The 18162-nt window shown below is 47.1% G+C and overlaps 1 protein-coding gene across 1 annotated transcript in view; it reads left to right on the top strand.

The window, feature by feature from the left end:
- Positions 1-464: 464 nt before the first annotated feature.
- Positions 465-18162, top strand: part of LOC144774092 (vomeronasal type-2 receptor 26-like) — a 35443-nt gene continuing 17745 nt past the window's right edge. The window contains exons 1-2 of the mRNA XM_078659118.1: positions 465-509; positions 3194-3418. Of these exons, the coding sequence (XP_078515244.1) occupies positions 465-509; positions 3194-3418 (270 nt within the window). The remainder of the gene's footprint in view (positions 510-3193; positions 3419-18162) is intronic.

Raw genomic sequence — 18162 nt, forward strand, 5'->3', positions numbered from 1 at the left:
TCTCGTTGGTACTGTGGGTTACGGCTCCAACACAATGGGTGGGTGGGCCCTGATGTGTAGAGCCCAGCGATCACGGCCCCTGACTGCAGCCACAGGTGGGGGGACCAGAACGGCGCACCACACACCTCAATGGCGCAGCACCGCCATCGGCCGATTTTCGGACCAACGCGTAAGGAGGGTGTTCTTGTCTGGGCCTCTCCTGCCCCCATGAAGCCCACTCCGAGGACCTCTGCTGACTGTGTGTCTCGGCAGGTCACGGTCCTCACTCAGCGGTCAGCATTCCCTCCCCAGCGGTGACGCACCCAGAGTCCCGCGCTGCCGCGAGAAATCCTCAGCACAGCCGATCCACTCCCCCGGCCTCCCATGGCACTGTGGGTCCCAGCTTCCGATCGGTGAGCAGGCCTCACTGCTCCAATCCCCGTATCTTTGGTCCCAGACATCGGATGCGAGCCGGGATGGGAAGGATGGTCACGGCTAATGCTCCGATGCACGGAGCCACCTTCAGATGGGTCAGATAGGGGAGTCGGATAGACGTGGGGAGAAAGCGGGCGATGGAGCTCCACTCTAAGCGGCCATCATTGATTGATGCTTGGCTAAGCCACCCTGTATTTACAGTGTTGATTGGTCCCAGTATGCACGGAACAACCTCAAGAGTGCCCTGAAGGAATACCACCAGCGCATAAGAGACACCAAACATACTTTCATGAGAGACAAAGTCCAGACCAATGTGACCAACACCAAGGAACTCTTCAACATCATACAACAGTTCAAGAAACCCACCTGCGAAGCCACGGATGTCACACCTTCCCAGGAACTCTGCGTCAAGCTCAGCTTCTACTTCCATCTCAAGATCAAGGCCCTCTATGACAACTTCAGCGAAGCACAGATGAGCACCCCCCCCCACCCTCCGCCACTGACAAACCGACCATCACGTCCTGGGATCCCGCAACCATTGAACTCATCACAGCAACCATGAAGAAAACCCACACAGGAGCTGAAAAAGGACTGGCCCATCTCTCTCATCCCCTTCGCAGCCAAAGTCACAGAGAGAAATGTAAACACCCAGCTGACCGCCTTCATAGAAGAGAACACCATCCTGGATGCATCCCAGTCTGGATTCTACAGTAACCACAGCACAGAGACCGCCCTACTCGCCGCCAATGACTACATCTGCATGCTACTCAACCAGGGACACACCGCAGCCCTCATCCCTCTAGACCTCTCCGCAGCCTACGACACTGTCTCTCATTGCACTCTAGCAGACTATCCACGGAAATCAACTATGGAGTACCAGAGGGATAATCACTCAGCCCCACGCTCTTCAACATCCACATGACACCCCTTGCCGCCATCGTTAGACAGCATGGGCTCAACAACGTAGCCTACGTTGACGACACCCAGCTCATCCTCTCGCTCACAAAGAATCCCGAAGACACCAGACTCTGTTTCCAGGAAGGCATGAAGAATATGGCAGCCTGGATGAAGGACAGCTGCATGAAGCTAAACTCAGAGAAAACAGAGGTCCTCATCCTCGGTCCCTGCACCTCGACCTGGGACCATACCTGGTGGCCCTCCGCCCTCGGGAGCCCACCCACCCCTCCAGACCACACTCGGAACCTCAGCATCATTCTGGACTCCTCCCTCTCCATGACCCGCCAGATCAAAGCTGTCGTCTCTACTAGTCTAAACTGCCTTCGCATCCTCTGTAAGACCTTCAAGTGGATCCCCCTAACTGCAGAAGAACCGTCACCCACACACTCATCACCAGCAGAGTGGACTACGGCAAAGCCCGCTATGCCAGAATCAACAAGTCTCTTCTGCACAGGCTCCAGACCATCCAGAAAGCCGCAGCCAGACTAGTCCTCGGGACACCGCGCCATGAGCACATATGACCCTGCACCTACAAGGCCTCCACTGGCTGCCCGTCGAGAAGAAGGTCTCCTTCAAACTCCTCACCAACGCCTACAAATCCCTCTACAACATCGGACCCAAATACCTCATCGAGAGAATTTCCTTCCACGTACCCAAGAGGAACCTCCGCTCCACCGACCTCACATTGGTGGAGGTACCCCGCATCTGCAGAAACAGAACCGGCGGGAGAGCCTTTTCCTACACTGCAGCCAAAACCTGGAACGAGCTCCCTGTAAACATTAGACGCTCCCCGACCCTGCACACGTTCAGAAAGAACCTCAAGACCTGGCTCTTTGACTGATCCGGAGCTGAACCCCTCCCCAGCACCTTGAGACCCTCATGGGCGAGTCGCGTGCTACACAAACCCCTGATTAATTGATTGATTGATGTTATAGTAAAAACGGCCTTAGCACAGAACCGCCACCGGGATCGTATGGAGATTTTAAAAAATGGAAATAAATCACCATAATTATTGGTCCTGGGCCTAATTACAGGGAGTAAATAGAAGTTCATAAATCACACAACTTTCACCTTGACTCATTCTATTTCACTTAACCCAAATTTAAAATCAACATTAAAAAAAAGTTACGTGAAAGTACTTACGAGTCCCCTGAACCCTCCTATTTTGAAATTTAACCCTGTACCAGTCCCCGCTATTGGCTAATCATGTTATTATTATATTATGTCACCGTTGTGCGGATAGGCAGAGCAATAAGTTTCCTTGAACCCAAGAGCCCACCCCATGAGCAGGAAGTTATTACTGGTACTTGAACTGGGCTCCCCTCCCACCAAGGGTTCCTCTCCCACCCTGGTCTCCCCTCCCACTCAGGGCTCATCTACCAGTGAGAGCTCCTCTACCACCCAGGGCTCCTCTCCTACTAAGGGATCCCCTCTCACCGAGGGTTCCCCTCCTACCCAGGGCTCCTCTCCCACCCGGGTTCCCCTCCAACCCAGGGCTTCCCTCCCACCCAGGGCTCCCCTCCCACCCAGGGCTCCTCCCGACCCAGGGGTCCCCTCCCACCCAGGGCTCCCCTCCCCCAGGGCTCCTCTCCTTCCCAGGCACCCCTCTCACCCAGGTCTCCCATTCCACCCGGTGCTCCCACTCAGGAGTACCCTCCCACCCAGGGCTTCCCTCCCACACAGGGATCCTCTACCACCCCACATGGAACAGAGTGAGGGGATGGACACAGATGTGGGGGGCAGTCAGAAGCTTGACAAAGGAAAGACTTACAAGTAAAATCTGTCATTTCTAGTAACTCCCTCATTTTGTATCATTTTCTAGTTACTTCATTACCTGAGAAATATCACATTTAAAGATCGGAATGGGGAAGAAATCTTTATTGATGTAAATGGAGACGCTCAGACCGCTTTCAATATCCTGAATATTCAAATATCCCAAAGTGGGGATTTCGAACTTGTAAAGGTTGGAAAAATTGACACTGCAGCTCCGGAAGGCAAAGAAATCACCGTCAACATGGCCGCCATCTTATGGGGCCGTGGAAGTGGGGTAAGCCTTACACCGATGAACAGGCTGTTCCATCAGCTGTCCACGGCCATTATCACTGCTGCTTAGTCTTTCTTCTCTTTCTTTCCTTGATATCTCACATCATTGAAACTCCAGTGTTGAGGTTCCAGTCTGTGATACTTTCTGAAATGTTGGGATTGCTCCACACTCATGGCTTGGTTAAAAGCTATTAATGCAAGACCTTACGGAAGATGCCCAAATGAACTTGGTGAAGAAAATGTTTAAATGTTTACATTTCTAACACCCACCATACATTCAGTTGCAATCACGTCTCATAATGTTGAGTGGGATCAAAAGATGACCTCACCAAACCCAGTCACCTGTAGAGTATTTTACAAATAAAATATGGATCAGATCTTAAATCCAGAACTAGACACCACTTCCCATTCCAGCAACTGTGTAAATGGAAAGTGGGTATGGCCTTACCTAATGTGAAGGCTTATCTATTGTAAATGTGAATATATATTAATATATAGTGGAGTCTCACAGGTATATTATGCCCGATCACAACACCAAGCATGTTGTCTTTCTCACGTACGTGGCAACGTAGGGTGAATTAATAGTAATGTATTTTTTTTAATTATGAATATTAATTTTGTGTTTTTAGGACATAGGAATAATGTGCTACTGTTAACACTGGGAGGATTTGATATTGTTTGTACTGAGCAAGGCCATGAAGAGTGGAGGCACAATAACGTAGAAGACCCTAAATGACATCTTGCAACCCAAAGTTTATGACAGGACAAGGCAAGGGCTGATGTCAGATACCAATGGAGAGACACATAGGCTTATGCAAAAGGTGCTGCGCACTAAGGGATAGCAGCAAGGATGCTGAAGCAACAGTGGCCGTGCACAAAAGTATGGAAACATAAGATCTGATGCTACAGTGGCCGTGCACCAAAGGATGGAGACACAGAGGCTGACGCCCCAGTGGCCGCGCACCAATGGATGGAAACACAAGGTCTGATGGCACAGTGGCCGTGCACCAAAGGATGGAAACACAAGATCTGATGCCACAGTGGTCACGCACCAAAGGATGGAAACAAAAGGTCTGATGCCCCTGCAGCCATGCACTCAAGGATGGAAACACAGTGTATGTTGCCATAGTAGCAGCATACCAAAGGATGGAAAAACAAGGTTCGATGCCACAATGGCCGCGTACCAAAGGATGGAAACACAAGGTCTGGTGCCACTGTAGCCGTGCACCAAAGAATGGAAATACAAGGTCAGATGCCACAGTGGCCGCAGACCAAAGGATGGAAACACAAGGTCTGATGCCACAAAGGCTGCTTACCAAAGGATGGAAAGACAACGTCTAAAGCCACAGTGGCCACGCACCACAGGAAGGAAACACCGGTCCTTATTCTATTGCCATATACATTTCTGAGTGATGCCTCTAACGAACGATTTCATAGTGTCTCAAACAGTAAGCGGAAATGCTGTCCCAATGTTCTCGCTAAAAAATATCTCAAGCTATTTAGTAATATTTGCCAGATATTCGCTATCTGTAAGTAAATATCTAGGAAAAGAAAAGGACCTGGCTGTTTTACATTCTGGTGTAGCTTAAAAAGATAGTAGAATAGGGTTATGGTCAGAAGTAACCCAAGGGCATATTTCCATATCTGAGACTGGCATTACATTATCCAAAACCCATGCCATATCAATTCTTGCGTAAAGCCTATGAGGAGCAGAGTAAAACGTATAAAGAGGGACAGTAGGATACATCTGTCGTCTCCAAGCATCTTTATAGTCTGCTATTGCGCTATTTCTAATATTGCAGAGCACGTCTTTCGCATTCTAGGAGTAGCCCCCTGCCTTGTTGAGTCAATACCGTAGTCCATAACACAGTTAAAATCCCCCATCACCAGCCACTCCCCCTCCCAATCCAACATTTCCATATTAAGCAAATCAAAAACAAAAGGATCATCTACATTAGATCCATAAACGGAATAAAACACGTACTTCTTGCCTCTAATTTCTAGCTGTGCCTCTGGACCGCCAGTGTCTTATCTATTTTACATGAAAACCTGCTATCTTTTAATATAGCAGTGCCCCTTATAGAAACATTTTGTGTAGTACATACTATTATTTTGTACCCCAGGTGTTTGAAAAGCTTCCGATCTTTATATGCAAGATGCATCTCTGTTAATAGAACTATACTTTGGCGGTACATTTTCAGCTCCTTAGACACTAATTGTCACTTATTTGCAATATTTGATCCTGACACATTCCATGCCAAACATTTAATCCGATCCATAATAATAATTGCTTCTAAACCAAGCTCCCTTCTTTATTCTTACATCTCCTACACCTCTGCCTATATCAAACTTGTTGCTTAAAATCCTCTTACCCAAACCATGAAGTGCCCCTGATGACAATTTTTCGCCCTCTATATTTACCACACAACACCCACCCACCACCCCTAGAACCCTGAAGGTTCTCTCCCCCATGTTCCATAAAGGAGGAATCCTCCCCTTCTACCTACTGCCGCTTGTTTTGGGCAGCACCTCGGAGACAGTACCACGGCGGTAGCCCCCCATGCCCTATACCATATAGTAAAGAGGGGAAAAAAATAGAGAAAGAAAGAAAGGAGAAACCCTAGCGAGAAAAATCAACCATAGAAAAAAAATGTCCCCCTTTTTTTTGTCTTTGTTGAGTCTTTGTTAAATCTTATTAGCTGCGTCCGCTTGCCACTTGCAGATTGCTCGTTTAGACTCTTGCTCATCTGAGAAAAAATATGAGTGTCCACCCTTCAAGACCTTTAGCCATTCAGGTTTCTGTAGAAATACTTGTGCGCCTGCGGCCTTTAGTGGATCTATTAACTAGCGTAGTAACCAGCCTCTGTCCATTGTCATCTTACATAAATCGGATCGAACAAAAAAAGTGATAGAGTCTGCTGTAACAGGAGAATTAGGGCGAGCTTACAAAGACACAGCCTGTCTAAGCCGGAAATTTCCCCCAAAAATCTAAAATGGTCGAGGGTATCAAGCTCCTTCCTTGTGCTGCACCAGTGGAAGTCTATGAGCTCTTTGTAGCTGAGAATCTCAGTCCCAATCTGTCAATTCTGGGAAGGCTTTCTGAAACAGCTGGACTACAAATGCCCTAGGGTCTGAGGCCTCCCTTCCCTTCGGGACCCTGAATAGCCGTAAGTTATGCCGACACTGGCGATTCTCTAAGTTTTCTAGCTTTGTTTGCATCGCTAGAATCTGAGCATCATGCTTCTGTACCGAGTTGCCTATTGGAGTAGAAGACTCTTCAGTATCAGCAACCCTCTGCTGTAGCACTGAAATATCCTACGTAAGTGACCCTATTTTGATCATCATCTCTTGTAGTGACTGTTGTATGCTTTGATTATCCACTCTAGTCCGTGCATAATGTTTCTGAGGTTCGAGTCTTTGATCTTTTAGTGCCTGGAGAATCAAAAGAAGGGAAGGCTCCCCAGCTTCTTGAACCTTCTCAACTTGTTTCTCACGTGTCTGTGCCTCCCCAGTATTAAGAGTAGAAGTTGAAATCAGGAACTGCCTAGGAGCCTGAGCAAGCTCTAGCTTAGGATTACTGTGCCTCTATTCTCCAAACTACTCTCTCCCAGACCATTATCCACAGGGTGGCCTTCTGTAGGACTATTCCCTGATAGTCATGTTATCATAGACTTGCCCCCCCCCTTCAGCCTGAACCCATTTGCAGAGAGGGCTATCTTCAGAAGTAACTTTGGTATGTAAAGGCGCTTTATTGTGTCTCAAATTGTCATGTACATGAAATATTTTCTTCCCAGATCTTGTTACTTTAGCCTTTTCTTTTGATTTCTTGCCATGAGAAACATTAGGTGATTAACCTCCAGATCCAGTTTTCACTGTTCTTTCTTTTGAACCTACTGGTACATCACCCTCCTTTACCAGGATTATCCAATCTCTGCCCCATCTTGTAATTGTGGTGGTTCCTCGCAGCCTCCATCCCTTTTTAATGTCAGAATATCTGGTGGCACATTTGCATCATCCACTAAGCTTCCATTGGAAAAAATACAGGTGTTCTGCTCCCTTTCAGCTACCAATAAAGAGCATGCCAAGTCTGTGGGCGCTGAATGTAGTTGCGGGGATTCCACAGCATTTTCGTTGTATCTGCGACTTTCCCTCTCTCCTCCAACATTATCCCCCAGATTCATCATTGTCCTGTTTTGCGAGTCCTTAATAGCGATTTTTAAGGAATCGCTATTAAAGACTCGCAAAACGGGATTCATGTAGAAATCGCAATATTTTTAGCGATTTCTACTGCTTCCTTATTTGCGATTCGCTAATTGCTAATCGCAAATAAGGAATGGCTTTCCCATTCATTCCCTATTTGCGATTAGCAATTAGCGAATCGCAAATAAGGAAGCGATTTCAAGGGTGTCCAAAGGACACCCTGTAGCACCCCTGAAATGGTATTGTACACTGGTGTTGCGCACGCGCATGTCCAAAGGGCATGTGTGTTTGTAACATACCACTTAAAAAAATGCACTAAAGTGCATTTTTCTAAGTTTTCGCTATTTACCACGTAGTCAGACTTCGCGGTAAATTAGGGCCCCAGATTGCGAATTCGCAAATTTAAAATGGTTCATAAATTGCATTTAAGGAATCTCAAATTGAGATTCCTTAAATGCAATTATTCGCAATTTAGCGATTTCTAAAAATGCGATTTTTGCATTTGGGATGATGAATCCCAAATGCAAAAATAGCGCTCGCAAAGGTCCGGATTCTCAGAATCTGGCCCTTTGCGAGCCGTTTTGGGCTTGATGAATCTGGCTGTAAGTGCGTTCTCCTGAGTATCACTCACCAATAAACCTGTAATCAAAGAGGCACTTTCCGGGTTTAAATCCACCTCCCTCTCCAAATGCTCTGAGGAATTCTTCCTCTCAATCTCAGGGTCTTTTAAGCCGTTACTAGAAACATTGTAGGCTACTTTGTGGCATAACGGGATTGCCTCCATCAAAGCCTCTGGGGCCTCATTTATGAGGCCTTGCGTCAGTTTTGCGCTTCCGATGCGTCACTTTTTGTGACGCATCGGAGGCGTAAAACATGCCTCCTGTTGCGCACTATTTACAAAGTGACGCATCTAAGCAGATGCGTCACTTTGCAAACCCCTGCACTAAATTATACCTGCGTCAGGTATAATGTATGCAGAGGGGGCGTTCCCCCGCAAAAAGCCTCGTATTAGTGACGCAGTGAAATCTATGAGATTTCACTGCGTCACTTTTAGGACGCTGTTGCGTCAAAATCTTGCGCCTGCCTCACAGCAGGCGTAAGACTGACGCAAGCCCTTTCACATGGGGCTTGCCCCATGTGAAAGGACGCATTGCTGGAGTTGCGTCACTTTTGTGACACACTCCAGCAATGCGTCACTTTTGCACTTACAGATACGTCAGAAATACTGCCGTACCTATAACTCCTTGCGACATGATGTGTCATACTGTAAATATGACGCATCATTGGTGTCGCAAGGAGGACGCAGTGAAAAGTGACGCATCGCTGCTTTCATGCAGCGATGCGTCACTTCACAGTGCGCACTCCTTGCGATATACCTGATGCGTCATATTTACAGTATGACGCATCATGTCGCAAGGAGTTACAGATACGTCAGTATTTCTGCCGTATCTGTAAGCGCAAAAGTGACGCATTGCTGGAGTGTGTCACAAAAGTGACGCAACCCCAGCAATGTGTCGTTTCAAATGGGGCAAGCCCCATGTGAAAGGGCCTGTGTCAGTCTTACGCCTGCTGTGAGGCAGGTGTAAGAAATTGACGCATTTGAGTCCTAGAAGTGACGCAGTGAAATCTGGTAGATTTCACTGCGTCACTTCTGTGACCCTTGCTTGCGTGGGAACACCCTGATGCAGGTATAATGTAGCGCAGGGGCCTCATTTATGAGGCCCCTTGCGCCATCGGAACGTCACTTTTTGCGACGTTCCGTGGCGCAGCTGCCTGCGTGATATTTATCAGGCAGCACTAAGCCACTTTTTGTGGCTTAATGCTGCCTGCTAAATATCAGCCCTTTTAACGCAGTGTTCTGCGTTAAAGGGGCGTGCAATGGGTGTTGCTTGGGGCGTTCCCAGCAACACCCGTGGCCTTTTGACACTGCCCCGGATTTACGAGAAATCGTAATTCTAAGGCAGTGCCAAAAGCTTACGCCTCCCCAGTGGAGGCATAAGGAAGGCGCAACAGGGAGAAACATCTTTATTTCTCCTCGGGTTTCCTTTTTCTATGTGTGCTGCATTCTGCAGCACACATAGAAAGAAGAAAAGCCTCTTGTGATTATTTTTGTACAGGAAGGTTTTCCTTCCTGTACAAAAATAATAATCCACGTAACGCAGGCACCCTTGCACCATTGTGCAAAGGTGCCTGCGTTGGCGCAGGCAGCCCATTGTGCGCCGGCGCAGAGGAAAAGGACAGGAATGCGCCGTATCTTATAGATACGGCGCATTCCTGCCTTTTTCTTTTGCCGTAGGGAAGCGCAGCAGGAAGGCGTGCTGCGCCTCCCTACGGCCAAACTTCATAAATGAGGCCCCAGGGGTTTACAAAGTGACGCATCTACCTAGATGCGTCACTTTGTAAATGTGGCGCAACAAGGCACATTTTTTACACCACTGGTGCGTCACAAAAAGTGACGCACCGGCGGCGTAAAAGTGACGCACGGCCTAATAAATGAGCCCCCTGGTATTTTGTTGCCATTTATGCACTCATTAGGCTCGCCAGTTGAGAGAGGGTTAGCAGCTTTCCAAGACTGCAGCAAACGTAAAAGCGGTGCACCTACTTTGGAGGAGTTCTTAGAAGTGTTAGTTTTTTGTAGCATCCGTGTCCGCTTCCAAACCTCCTGCGGCGTTTGCACGGACTCGAGCAGCCCGCGTACTTCTGGGGCCGTAGTTTCTACAAGCACTGGGATTAGAAACAGTCTAGACCAGCCGACTGCCGATCCATACATGCTTCCAGCGGACCAGCCGAGACTTAAAATGTGAGCGCCAAGCATCAACGACCATGAAGCACCCGCATTCAGAGACTCACTTTGTAATATCCAGGTATCCACAGACTTTCAAAGGCTCAGAAAGTATTTTACGTTTTTGTGGTGTCACGTTTCACGTTTTCCTTATCTTCTCCTCATCTCTCCTCTTTGGATAGTTTCTCTTCATCGAGTTTAGCCGGGCATTAGAGAGCCATTCTGCATAGCTGTGTTCCATGATTGCATCAATCCGCCATCTTGCTCCTCCCATTGGCACATGAGCGGTAGTTCCAATGCAGAGTAGCTCTCTGTAGAAGACAGAACCAGAGAGAATGTAAGTGAATGCAGCCTGTAGGTAGTACGGCAGGTGGATAGCTTGGTGTGCTGCATAACAGCTCATTCCCACTAAAAAGATAACTCCTCAGTCAAGCAAGGACAGTTGGCTGCACACAGCTCCCAAGTGGCAGCAACAGCAATCCTTGTATCCTCGTTATTGAATCCTTGCAGAAAAAAACAGAACTCCTCAAGTGCAACCCATATAAAGGAAGAACCCAACATATGTCCACCCTGACCTGGGTACATGTGTAATTATGTACACCATATAAAGATACTTTCAGTTTAGCACTGTCTAGGTTTGACCATTCATAAATCCATGCCATGATCTTAACCCTACATAACTGGCCTCCTTGCAAATATACATATCTAATCATAAATGGTAAATAAAGCAGTCAAGAGTAATCATCTACATATATAAAAACAAAAGTATGTCTGTCTGTCTGTCTGTTTGTTTGTCTTTTATGCATTACTACACCATTCATCCGATCGCCATGAACCTTTGGGAAGTTGTTGAGTACACTCCCATGAAGGTTTCTGGCATAAAAAATCATTTAAATATCGGCCCCCCAGGGCCCTCATAATCTTTCGAATACTGATGTACGCACTAGACAGAAAAACAACAAATCGTGTATCCACAAGCACTCGAATAAATAAATAGAATTAAAACACCATTCATCTAATCGCCGTGAAATTTTGGGAAGTTGTTGAGTACACTCCCGCAAAGGTTTCTGCCATAAAACTTTTTTAAATATCGGCCCCCCAGGACCCTCATAATCTTTCGAATACTGATGTATGCACAAGACGGGGAAAAAAATTGTGTATCCACAAGCACTCAAATAAATAAAAAGAATTAAAACACCATTCATCCGATCGCCAGGAAACTTTGGGAAGTTGTTGAGTACACTCCCGCAAAGGTTTCTGGCATACATTTGTTTTAAATATCGGCCCCCCAGGGCCCTCATAATCTGTCGAATACTGATGTACGCACCAGACGGAAAAACAAAAAATCGTGTATCCACAAGCACTCGAATAAATAAATTAAATTAAAACGACACTTTGAAATGTTTTCCATATTAAAAAGAATAAGTTTCAATAAAAATGACACAATGTAAATTGAATGTTATCATAATGAGTTTCCTTGAATTTCCTTTCTTCGGAGATCGCAGCAACACGCGACGGGTAAGCTAGTTTTTCAATAAAAGCAAAATATTCATGCAATCATACTCTTTTCTTTTTTATAACACATTTGATTGTATTTTGGTTGTTTAATACAAAAGATTACATTGCTGAGTGTAACATAAGTGCTTCTCGTCCCTTAGTCTCCCCAGTCTTAGCCCCCTCACCCGAATTTCCCTTGCTGCTATGAGTATCTTGGTCCCACTGGATCTGAACAAGTGTAGTCATCCCGACATGTGAGGATTTCTGTCTAGTGTCTTGGCTTGATTCTCCTGATGTGATAATAATGGCCTGATAATCTGCCCATCTTCTCCAGATTTAAAGAAATGTTTGGGGGCACCCCCCTGTCATTGTTTAGTGGGTTCTCTTGATTCATTCACCAGTCGTGTCCCCTGCACCATTCCTCAATGAAGGAGGCATCACTGTCCATCCATCGGTGAGCTTTAGCTCTCTTAGTCACCATCAATCCTAGTCTTAGCAATATCAGTGTGTGCAACCTTTGCCAATGTCTGTGGTAATATGTAGAAGGATCACCTTTGGGTTCTGAGGCACATTATATGTCAGAGCTGCCCTCTGCCATTAAAGTGCCCAGTCCCATCTTAACACACCTCCATACATTGTGTAGTAATCCTCCCTCTAGTGTTCTACAATAAGAGCAGTTAGGGGATGCAGTCACTTCCATTTTCCGTGGTTTTTGTCTTGTATTTCAGCTGAATGATGCAAAATTGTGTCGCGTTTGCCGAATGTCACGGTGAGGCTCACGCCTCTGCCCTTTCTATATCCGTAAGGCCCTAGGTTCCCATGTGTAGTGGAGTAGAGTGAATGTATAGGGCATGTGCCAATTCTGCCACCTCAAGCCACCAAATTGGAGTTTGTTCTGTGAGCCTCCCTGCCCATCCTAAGTCCTTCATGAAGACCTTCCACATCTCAAATGCATATGGCGGGTCCTCTTGGGTGCTGTTCCACCATTCAATGACTATTTCCATTTGTGAGGATTTATAGTTTGCCTAGATGTCAGCTGCTGCAATGCCCCCATCATAAAAGCTTTCCAATCAATCAAGCATTTGGAAAGTGCAGCCCTGTCACCGCTAGGGGTATCTGGGTACTATCTTTAAAGCATTTATTGAGGGAGATACATGGGTAGCCTTGGTTCCACAGGAAGGTGTGAAGCTGAGAATATTTTGTGTGGAAAAAAGAATGGGGTAGGTTGTATGGGTAGTTTTGCAGTTGATATAGAAAACAGGGTAGGGAGCCCATTTTGAAGATGGCTGTTCGATCCATTGAGGACAGGGGAAGACCTGACCACATCCTAATATCTGCCTTTAGTGTGCCTATTAGTGGTTGGATGTTAGTTTCCCATGCAGTGGAAGCAGCTGGGGCACCGTATACGCCTAGGTATTTGGAGCTGTGCATGACAACCAGAGATTGGATACCCATCCCAGTCCCTCAAGGTAGGAGAAAAGTGAATAAAATGAGGACTTAGTCAGATTAAAGCAATATCCTGTCTGATACTCCACTCCTTCGACTCATACCTCCGTGTCTGAGTATCCATGCTGAGCCACAAAGCCAATGGTTCCAGGGCAATGGACAACAAAAGTGGGGACAATATGTAACCATGTCTTGTGTTGTGACAAACTGCAAATTGTTCCAATATTTCAGATGGTATTGCAGACCCAGTCAGTCACATTTGTATACAATGTTGGTAATACATTTGAATCCCAAGTTTAGGTGACAGAGAAGGGCGAACAGGTATGGCCATCTCACTAAGTCGAAATTATCAGGGCTCACCTGAAGTTTTCGCAGGAACGAGAGACTGGAGCTTGGCGCTAGTTCCCAACTTCCAACCACCGCTAATTTCCCCAACTGGGTCAAAGCGAGATCAGCACTAGGGGAAAGAGGGGAGAGAAGTGGAAGAGAAATCCGAAAATAATCCCTCAGCAAGGCCTGGGATCTAGGATTCGTCAATGGAGACTTCTGTGATCCTGTAAACGAAAACTGGGTCAACACACTACTCTGCAAATAGTGAACTAAGAAAATACACAATTACATGGAAACTATAGGAATCTACCTGTCTTACTCCCCTCTTACGCTTGTGTCCAAAACTGAATAATGTGTTGCAGGAATCGATACTCAATCTACCTAGATGATCATAGAGCAGATAAACAAAGTGAATAGGGTGCAGTGCTGCTATAGTCTCTGTAATTATAGTGTATGTGTAAATGCTTACCAGTGGAGGATCAGGACTGACTAGTCTGTGCCGTTATAATACGAGCAAGCAAGAGTGGGCACAGATGGCTAATACATATATTTACATTACAATCACTCATGAGGGGATTAGCAACAATGATAAAATATAACCTCAATTAGGAAAATGCCTCTACTCCTTACTTCAGGAGAATGAAAGACTTACAATCTAAGAGGCAAACATAACTGAAATAATGAACACCACAAATCTCCTTAGCTTCAGGAGAATGTGGCCAGCAAAACTCTGAAATAATGCTCAATAAGTATTTTTGTAGCAGGGAGAAAATGCAGATGCCCATACGTAAGCCACTGCAAAAAACACAGTTGATGGACAGAATGTAGAACAATGTCACACATTCACCCCAGTACAAGGATCTGGGCCCAAATCCATCGTTTTTTTGCACTCCACACCACCCTGGGTTAGACACTGGCTATATGCAAATCAGCTCTGACCCTGTGCCTCATGGGAACAGTCCAGTCCGAACTACCAAGCCATGTCTTTCCCAGACCGGAATCAAGCATCCAAGGACCGGTTTCTGGCTATCAGCCTTCATCAGCCTGGATAGCTTGACTCCAGTGGTGTGGAGAGCCTGGGACTCACGTCTGAGCATCCCCAGCCCACTCGGGGTGAGATTGCAAAAAACACAGTTGATGGACAGAATGTAGAACAATGTCACACATTCACCCCAGTACAAGGATCTGGTCCCAAATCCATCGTTTTTTTGCACTCCACACCACCCTGGGTTAGACACTGGCTATATGCAAATCAGCTCTGACCCTGTGCCTCATGGGAACAGTCCAGTCCGAACTACCAAGCCATGTCTTTCCCAGACCAGAATCAAGCATCCAAGGACCGGTTTCTGGCTATCAGCCTTCATCAGCCTGGATAGCTTGACTCCAGTGGTGTGGAGAGCCTGGGACTCACGTCTGAGCATCCCCAGCCCACTCGGGGTGAGATTGCAAAAAACACAGTTGATGGACAGAATGTAGAACAATGTCACACATTCACCCCAGTACAAGGATCTGGTCCCAAATCCATCGTTGTTTTGCACTCCACACCACCCTGGGTTAGACACTGGCTATATGCAAATCAGCTCTGACCCTGTGCCTCATGGGAACAGTCCAGTCCGAACTACCAAGCCATGTCTTTCCCAGACCGGAATCAAGCATCCAAGGACCGGTTTCTGGCTATCAGCCTTCATCAGCCTGGATAGCTTGACTCCAGTGGTGTGGAGAGCCTGGGACTCACGTCTGAGCATCCCCAGCCCACTCGGGGTGAGATTGCAAAAAACACAGTTGATGGACAGAATGTAGAACAATGTCACACATTCACCCCAGTACAAGGATCTGGGCCCAAATCCATCGTTTTTTTGCACTCCACACCACCCTGGGTTAGACACTGGCTATATGCAAATCAGCTCTGACCCTGTGCCTCATGGGAACAGTCCAGTCTGAACTACCAAGCCATGTCTTTCCCAGACCGGAATCAAGCATCCAAGGACCGGTTTCTGGCTATCAGCCTTCATCAGCCTGGATAGCTTGACTCCAGTGGTGTGGAGAGCCTGGGACTCACGTCTGAGCATCCCCAGCCCACTCGGGGTGAGATTGCAAAAAACACAGTTGATGGACAGAATGTAGAACAATGTCACACATTCACCCCAGTACAAGGATCCGGGCCCAAATCCATCGTTTTTTTGCACTCCACACCACCCTGGGTTAGATACTGGCTATATGCAAATCAGCTCTGACCCTGTGCCTCATGGGAACAGTCCAGTCCGAACTACCAAGCCATGTCTTTCTCAGACCGGAATCAAGCATCCAAGGACCGGTTTCTGGCTATCAGCCTTCATCAGCCTGGATAGCTTGACTCCAGTGGTGTTGAGAGCCTGGGACTCACGTCTGAGCATCCCCAGCCCACTCGGGGTGAGATTGCAAAAAACACAGTTGATGGACAGAATGTAGAACAATGTCACACACTCACCCCAGTACAAGTATCTGGGCCCAAATCCATCGTTTTTTGGCACTCCACACCACCCTGGGTTAGACACTGGCTATATGCAAATCAGCTCTGACCCTGTGCCTCATGGGAACAGTCCAGTCCGAACTACCAAGCCATGTCTTTCCAAGACCGGAATCAAGCATCCAAGGACCGGTTTCTGGCTATCAGCCTTCATCAGCCTGGATAGTTTGACTCCAGTGGTGTGGAGAGCCTGGGACTCACGTCTGAGCATCCCCAGCCCACTCGGGGTGAGATTGCAAAAAACACAGTTGATGGACAGAATGTAGAACAATGTCACACATTCACCCTAGTACAAGGATCTGGGCCCAAATCCATGGTTTTTTTGCACTCCACACCACCAGAAACCGGTCCTTGGATGCTTGATTCCGGTCTGGGAAAGACATGGCTTGGTAGTTCGGACTGGACTGTTCCCATGAGGCACAGGGTCAGAGCTGATTTGCATATAGCCAGTGTCTAACCCAGGGTGATGTGGAGTGCAAAAAAACGATGGATTTAGGCCCAGATCCTTGTACTGGGGTGAATGTATGACATTGTTCTACATTCTGTCCATCAACTGTGTTTTTTGCAATTTTCACCCCGAGTGGGCTGGGTATGCTCAGACGTGAGTCCCAGGCTCTCCACACCACTGGAGTCAAGCTATCCAGGCTGAATGAAGGCTGACAGCCAGAAACCGGTCCTTGGATGCTTGATTCCGGTCTGGGAAAGACATGGCTTGGTAGTTCGAACTGGACTGTTCCCATGAGGCACAGGGTCAGAGCTGATTTGCATATAGCCAGTGTCTAACCCAGGGTGATGTGGAATTGCAAAAAAACGATGGATTTAGGCCCAGATCCTTTTACTGGGGTGAATGTATGACATTGTTCTACATTCTGTCCATCAACTGTGTTTTTTGCAATTTTCACCCCGAGTGGGCTGGGTATGCTCAGACGTGAGTCCCAGGCTCTCCACACCACTGGAGTCAAGCTATCCAGGCTGAATGAAGGCTGATAGCCAGAAACCGGTCCTTGGATGCTTGATTCCGGTCTGGGAAAGACATGGCTAGGTAGTTCAGACTGGACTGTTCCCATGAGGCACAGGGTCAGAGCTGATTTGCATATAGCCAGTGTCTAACCCAGGGTGATGTGGAGTGCAAAAAAACGATGGATTTAGGCCCAGATCCTTGTACTGGGGTGAATGTATGACATTGTTCTACATTCTGTCCATCAACTGTGTTTTTTGCAATTTTCACCCCGAGTGGGCTGGGTATGCTCAGACGTGAGTCCCAGGCTCTACACACCACTGGAGTCAAGCTATCCAGGCTGAATGAAGGCTGATAGCCAGAAACCGGTCCTTGGATGCTTGATTCCGGTCTGGGAAAGACATGGCTTGGTAGTTCGGACTGGACTGTTCCCATGAGGCACAGGGTCAGAGCTGATTTGCATATAGCCAGTGTCTAACCCAGGGTGATGTGGAGTGCAAAAAAACGATGGATTTAGTCCCAGATCCTTGTACTGGGGTGAATGTATGACATTGTTCTACATTCTGTCCATCAACTGTGTTTTTTGCAATTCATACGTAAGCCACAGCGCCCTATAACAACCGTTCAAGTCAGTGTGGTAGGCTAGCAACATTCAAACTAGCCCGAGCGTGTTACTGCCTTAATTTCAAAGGTGGAATGGTGAAGTGAGGGTAGCTGGTCAAGGAACAGCAAATGTAGCAGCAGGAGAAGCAGTCCACTGAGACTGACCGACGACATGCTGGAACAGAGTGGGATCCCGATACGGAGAAGGCAAGGAATCGAACAACAGGGAACAGCGGAGCGTGACCCGGAAGTGCCTGCGCGACCTGGAAGTGAGGAAAACAGAATCAAAAATCTAGAACTCGAAGTGTCCTTTCGGGCAACACCAGGACCTTTTCAAAGGCCCGGAGTCCCGCCCCCTCAATAAGTGGCCGGGGGAACGGAGCAGCTATGACAAAAAAAAAATTGAAATCGAAGAGCAGTGTTGCT

Source organism: Lissotriton helveticus, chromosome 8, assembly GCF_964261635.1.
Source record: "Lissotriton helveticus chromosome 8, aLisHel1.1, whole genome shotgun sequence".
Classification (NCBI taxonomy): domain Eukaryota; kingdom Metazoa; phylum Chordata; class Amphibia; order Caudata; family Salamandridae; genus Lissotriton; species Lissotriton helveticus.